At 33.6% G+C, this 7257-nt stretch overlaps 1 protein-coding gene across 3 annotated transcripts; it reads left to right on the top strand.

Annotated features, from left to right (window-relative positions):
• Positions 1-960: 960 nt before the first annotated feature.
• LOC141666655 (uncharacterized) lies at positions 961-6907 on the top strand. 3 transcript variants are annotated; one of them, XM_074472777.1, is made up of 9 exons: positions 961-1268; positions 1807-2146; positions 2428-2913; positions 3518-3683; positions 4842-5139; positions 5431-5515; positions 5595-5685; positions 5985-6064; positions 6409-6907. In XM_074472777.1, exons 2-9 carry the CDS (start codon positions 2123-2125, stop codon positions 6637-6639), a joined length of 1461 nt encoding a protein of 486 aa, XP_074328878.1. In that variant the 5' UTR covers positions 961-1268; positions 1807-2122; the 3' UTR covers positions 6640-6907. The 3 variants fall into 3 exon arrangements, with proteins under 3 accessions (XP_074328878.1, XP_074328877.1, XP_074328876.1); XM_074472776.1 differs by lacking the exon at positions 1807-2146 and having other exon boundaries at positions 5443-5515; XM_074472775.1 differs by lacking the exon at positions 1807-2146 and having other exon boundaries at positions 962-1268.
• The last annotated feature ends 350 nt before the right edge of the window (positions 6908-7257 follow it).

Genomic DNA, 7257 nt, shown 5'->3' with positions numbered 1-7257 from the left:
AAACACGACACAAAACGAAAGTACAGGAATCGGTTTTGTATTTGACCTTTAAGTACACGAAACACGAAAATATACGGACACAAAAATATACGACACGAATAAATTATCAGGTCTAGTTATTACACAGTTGGAATCAAGATTTTTTTTATTATTTTAGTAAGTTTATTATTTTACTTGTTAAGTAAAAATATATTGTGTTTATTATATTGAATTCAGATTTTTTTTTAGTTTAGCGAGATATTATTTGATTAATATTTTATTGAGTTTCAACTCTACTTGCCTTATTTGACGTCAAATCGTCAAATGGCAAGGACGTCAAATCGTCAAATGGCAAGGAGCATGACTAAACTTCTGTCCTAAAAACAATAAAAATCTTAAAAATCTTAGAATTGACAATAATTAAAAATTTTGAATTATTATTTGAGAAACTTTAGACTTTGCATTCAAACTATATTTATAGTTAACTAAAATATGAAGCGTTGATTAAATATAAATTTTAAATTTACATCAATTTTGAATTCTAAACCATACAATTTTTTATATTTTAATTTGCTAATACCTAATAAACGTGATAAAACATGGTACAACAATGAGTTATTATAAAAGCATAAACCCTGGTATCTATGCGGGTAATGACGCCAATTTAAGTTGATAGTGGCTTGACTTATTTCGTGGCTGCATATTAAGTAATCTCAACCCAAACCCAACCCAACTCCCCGAAAGCATTGAGTTCTTTCATTATCCAACCAGTAAACAAATTTAATAAACTAATACTAGGCCCTAGCAATAACAAACCAACTTGGATTTTACCTACATAATCTCCCTTGTCTGTATGATGTGAAATTCTGATATAAAGGGAAACAAAGTTAAATGAGTAATAGTAGTAACATATGAAGTGATGACCCACCATGCATTTGGAGTGGAAAGAGTTATGATGTTGTGGGAGTTGTATTATTTACAACTACTTGTCCATAAAACACTGGAGTGGCAGGGGAGCTCTTCCCCACTTCACATTCTCTCTCTCTCTCTCTCTCCCTCCTTCCTTCCCTTTCTTGCTAGCTATTAATGCAAATCTTCATTTCTCACTCTCTCCCATCCTTTAACCATTTCCCATCTCAAGAAAAACCAATACCCCCCATCTTGTAAAAGCAACTCATAGTAAATTTCAAGAGTGGAATATATAGTGATTGCATGAGAGTATAAAGATACAAACTTTAAATATGGAAAATCACAAGTCTTTGTTTGAACTAGTCATTCCAGTTGATAAGGTATGTTTATTTCTTCATCTTTTTTTTTTTTGCAATTAGTATAATTAGATTATGTGTATGTAACTTGAAGCTTATATGTTATAAGCATAGAACTTGCTAATTAAAATAATTAGCCGAAGTCTCATTTTTCATTAATTTTTATGTTCAATAAACTCTTTATATAGAATTTTACAGATTCCGAATTGCCTAAATAACAATTTAGTGCTTTGATTCTGAGTTGCTACCAGTCTCATTTGTGATTAAGTTTTATTTTCGTTTCATTAGTACCATGTCCCTTAAAATGATATTACCTTTGAGGTAAGCAACCAAAGTGGCTATATTTCTTGTGTTGGCATTATGGACTAGATTCTTATGAAATCTTGCCATTTTGTTGCTTTGGCCTATGAGTATAGAAACCTAAACTATAAGTCCAAAATTTTTGTTCGAGTGATAATACAGCTGGTAAAAGTTAAGATAACACGCATGTGTGAGTGTGATCTATGACTTTTATCAATGTCTGGAATAGTTTCTTTATGCAATTTTTTTTTTCTTTTGATAGAGAAAGTGACTGCAAGTTTTCATTTGAGATGCACACAAAGTACCTTATTTACGCGGTCGACCTTCCCTGATTGAAGAATTTATGTGTCAATTGGCAATTGCATTAATATGATCCTAGAAGAATGGAGTATAACCTTAAATACCTTTACTTTTTCTTTGGGTGGTGAGATTCTTGATTAAGAGTTTGTGGTGAGATATATTCATGAAAAATTTGAGCACTTTGGTATTACTAAAGATCAAAAGATAGGAGATATAGATGTGGCTTGTCAAGAGAAATAGCATCTCAAAATGAACAACTGGTGGTGCAGGATTATAGGATGCTTATCAGCAGTCAGCTTCCGGTGCAGAACTTTTAATATTCAACCAATTTACCAATTTTTTCGCATATGATATTCTATTGTTTGTGTTATCAGTACTTCCGCTAAGCTTTCAACCTGATAGGTGTTGACAAAAATCGGTACTTATTTGAAGAATAAAGTTGAACTTAAAGCAACTCCAAATGGTTGTAGTAAATAAACCGTAGGGCCAACATGTTGATTAATTGTAGAAATATGCGTATAATAATGCTCACTTGACATGTTTTCATCTGATCAGTGGTATGTTTCTTGTTCTTGTCCATCAGATTGATGAGTCATCTGAATTTGGTCAAGAAACACTACATAATAAGCACCAGAGAAAGCCAAATCTTTCTTTAGAGATACCATCAAGAAACTTGGAGGTCTCTCCTCAGGACTTCGTTCAAATGAAAATGCCGCCCACTCCTACTCCTACTCCCAAAAAAGTAAATTTCCTTCTGACGTCTAGCCCCACCGATGTTAGAGCAAATACATCTCCTGGTCCTTCCTCGTTCAAAGCTAAATCGTCTATGAAGCAACTCCTGCCAAAGATGAGCTTCAAGTATAAGAATTCAAGTTCAGATGCCGAGAGAACAACCAATGTTTTATCGGCAGGGCCACAGGAGAAGCCTTCTATGTCAAGATCATGGTCACTGACAAAGATATTTACTCCTCGAATGAAGAGAACGTCATCGCTGCCTATTACTCATATATCACGCTCAAACTCAGAAATCATACGCGGAGGAAACTCGAACAGCTCACCAAACTTAGAGGTAAGTTCTCAGCATAGCATACTCGGTGATATAACTTGTTTATGGCTTTATGGTAATATAAATGTCAGTTGAATAAAAGAGTAAACTACCTCTATACCTATTGGTCTTGACTCTTGTTTAGTTTCTCTTGAAAAAGATTTTCAGACTCTTAAATTCTTAGTAAACTCATATGGTGCCTTAAAAATACCCAAGTTAAAATGGTTTGTTGTTGTTCTTTCGGGGGAGGGGGGATAATTGTTCTAGTTAATGTAAAGTATATGGAAAATCAATTGTCGAACTGTTAACTGACTGGCAAGGTCCTCAAGTTGTGCTGGTAATTCACCTGCTGTGCATGACTTGCATTGCATCAGATGGCTATTTTTCTATTACACTGAAGTGGCATCAAAATTATTTGTGTTTTTTAAACTTCCATTACATATGCACATATTTAATTACCAAATATTCATGGGAAGTGCTAACTTTTGTCTTTCAGTCACATCAATTGTGCATCATTACACAGTAGGAGCACAGACAGTATATTTGAGATTTAAAATGCGCAACGAATAAATCATTAATTTTACATTCATATGCAAACATTATAACCTCTGGGCAATTCTTTTTATAGTTCAAAGGAGCACAGAAGCACATATCTCGGTCACTGTCAGTTCCTGATTTAAACCAAGGCCCAACCATTAGGCGAATGGATTCTTTTATACGTGTGATTCCCTCAACTCCTCGATTGAGAGATGGAAATGACACGATAATGGATACAGATGCCACTGGAGATGATGGTATATTTATTGTCTTTATTATCCTGTTTCATGTTTTATTAGTTCACAAGTTATAGAATTTGATTTAATCTCTCCCTTGCTTCGAAGGTGCTGCAACCTTTGCTATATGACATGGTATGCATCTATCTAATTTATTTCTTGAGATAACCTCCAAACAATACCTAGCATTTGACGATTTAGGAGTGTTTGTTGGAGTAAGTGTGATGAGGATCAAAGAATGAATATGTTAATTTGGATTTGGTTATGCGTACTTTTGGTGATGTTCAATTGGAGAGGATGCAAACATGGGTTATGCAGCTTACTTGGACAACAAGGAATAAAGGAGCGATGCATGAAGTTGGACAAGTAGCTGATTATTATATAATTATTAATTCGAATTTTGCTTGCAAGTTTTTACCTTTCACTTGAAAGGGTTTTTCAGGGTTTTTCTTGTTTTAAGCACTTAGGATTTTATTTTCCTATTTGGATTTGGTTTTTGTGTTTTTTCTATTCGGATCTGGTTTTTAAATTTGTTTCCTAGAAGGATTCAAATATTGGCTGATTCAAGCTGATATTGAATTTTTCTCGGAATCCTATTGGGTTTGGGTTATTGTCTAAGTCTATAAAAACTTGCAAGCAAAATTCGAATTAATAATTATATAATAATCAGCTACTCGTCCAACTTCATGCATCGCTCCTTTATTTCTTGTTGTCCAAGTAAGCTGCATAACCCATGTTTGCATCCTCTCCAATTGAACATCACCAAAAGTACGCATAACCAAATCCAAATTAACATATTCATTCCTTGATCCTCATCAAAGTGTAACATCCCACATCGATAAGAATAAGAGTATTCGGGACCTTTATAGATACAAGTCAACAACTAACGTGTACCAAATTCGATACAACTAACGTGTCAAGATATACACATTCGATACATAAGGAGAGTTGATGTGTACAACTTTTATCTTTAAGGGTTTATGTGTACACATTTTTATACTTCAAGGTTCAAGTTGTAATTAAGCCATGCAAAAAATATACAAATTTCTGTTTAGATGACAGTTAGATGAGAATCCATATTTTGGATATTCTGTCAATGTTGTTGTCTAAACATGTTACTAGAGTGTACCAGTATATGTTTTATGCAATAATCTCACTTCTTTACTTTATATTGTTCAGAAAGTACTGAAGTTGATGCCGAGGATATACCAGAAGAAGAGGCCGTTTGCAGAATATGTATGGTTGAATTATGTGAAGGTGGTGAAACTCTCAAGATGGAATGCAAATGTAAAGGTGAACTTGCTTTAGCTCATCAAGAATGTGCTGTAAAATGGTTTAGCATCAAAGGGAACAAAACTTGTGAAGTGTGTAAGCATGAGGTTCAAAATCTACCTGTTACCCTTCTAAGAATTCAAAGTGTTCAAAATCGAATTACTGGAGCAAATAGAGCTCCAGCAATGGAAGTCAATGGATTCAGGCAAGTTTAAATCAATTTTGACTCCAAATCTTACCTATATTATCTATTTCATTTGTGAGTCATTCCTATGTACATTATGTCTTGTATTTACTTTCTCTCAACCCATAAATGCGAGTATTTTTCTTGCTACTTTTACCATGCATACATGTTCCCATGACATTAAATAGAATTGTGGTGATATATATTTTTAGTAACATCATTAGCTATTTTTGCGACGCGTAGTGGGATCGTTATAACATCTTTAGCTATTTGGCAGCGCATATTTCCAATCTTATATCTATTTCCTTGCAGTGATGTCTACAGGGTTTGGCAGGAGCTACCAATTCTTGTTATAGTCAGCATGCTTGCCTACTTTTGTTTTCTTGAGCAACTTCTGGTAGGATTTGGTCTGTCACAGTCTGTTTACCATATATGCGAATAGTTTTTCTGGTTTTTATTATCTTATGTACATGCAGGTTGCAAATATGGGTACTGGTGCGATAGCTCTCTCACTTCCATTTTCATGTGTACTTGGTTTCCTTTCATCCATGACCTCTTCAACCATGGGTAAGCCATTTTTATTCTCTGATCATAGAAGTTGGTATCTAAACATACATACACTTGCTATCCTCAATATTATTCTACATCTTTTAGTGAATGTTGAAGTACTAAGATAGTTATATCAAGTTATCAGAGGTAAGTTTACAGTCTACATAATTACATAAAAATACCTAACATACTACACTGGGAAGTGAACTAGCTGGTTAACAGATACTTATACTCTTGTTAAAGTATAATTTAAATGCTTGATTAGAATTATTAATTTGTGCTCCTATGCTAAATTTAGAACCTGTTTCTTTGTGCAGTGAAAAGAAGATTCGTTTGGCTTTATGCATCCATTCAATTCGCATTTGTGGTTATCTTTGCACATTTTTTCTTTAGCGTGGTAAGATTTTCTCTTATCACAAGTAAATAACCTATCAAGTTTTTAATTGGAACACTAAAATGACTTGGGTCCAAATCAACTGAAGTAATGTATTAAGTAGAGTGATGGAATTAAAGTCAAATAGGTACAATATCATTTTGAAACTCAAAGAATGACATTCTAAAAGCTTTACGACTAAAAGGTGTTATAATAATAAATTTGGTTTAGTCTTTTTTGTTTTAATTTGTTTTTATATTGACAAAGACCGGAGCACACTAGTTTCAGTTCCATGTTTTATAACTTTTATGTAAATGAGGGAAGCGTATTTGTAAATAATGTCATTTTTTGACTTCTTTTGAGTGTAGGTTCATGTACAACCAGTTCTATCAATTCTTCTAGCAACGTTTGCAGGACTGGGGGTTGCAATGAGTGGAAGTTCTGTTATTGTCGAGTTTTTGAGGTGGAAGAGACGACGGAATGCATCAGCTGATCGTTACAACAATTTGCAGGCCACTGATCAACAAAATCAAACGGTATTGCCATCTCATGGGGCTCCTCCAGCCACCCACACGGAAGGGCGGGAAACTGAGTTATGAAATCGAGAGTAATAGCAAAACATATAATTTAATGACTTGAACAAAAAGGTGCTTATGTTGGAGCGGCGCAGTACGAAAGTCTAGTATTTTCGACTACAAGATTTTTTTTTTATTTGGATTGCTAAGCAGTCGATGTTAGAGTTAGGTTTGTACATTACAAACTCCCCGTAGCAGTTTAGATTGTTTTTTGCAACAATTTGATAGTGAAATTACATTTACATAAGCATAATTTTTTTGCTGAATTTATCAAGGAACTTGGTTCTGTTTATTTGCTTTGTCATTGTAAAGGGTGTGAATGACGACATTGGGAATTCCTATACATATATCACATCCAATTTTTGCACACCCCAAACCATTTTTTATGATTATCCTTCTAATTTTATTGTTTTGTCCTCTTACTCCTTGTAAGTTATAGAGTACCATAATGCATCCAATTATAATTTTCATATAATTATACTCAACCCAATCCCTCCCAATTGTTTACGAGAGACAATTTTCCTTTTTTATAATAAAAAAACAAATATTCAATTTTTATAAAAATCATAAAATTAAGTTATATAATTGTTATGGGTAAAAACTAGGTTAAAATTATTGAGATGTTTATTGCTAGGGTTCGAG

This window comes from Apium graveolens, chromosome 6 (assembly GCF_009905375.1).
Source record: "Apium graveolens cultivar Ventura chromosome 6, ASM990537v1, whole genome shotgun sequence".
Classification (NCBI taxonomy): Eukaryota; Viridiplantae; Streptophyta; class Magnoliopsida; order Apiales; family Apiaceae; genus Apium; species Apium graveolens.
Note: the sequence above shows the minus strand (reverse complement) of the source record. Positions and strands in the feature narration are given on the sequence as shown.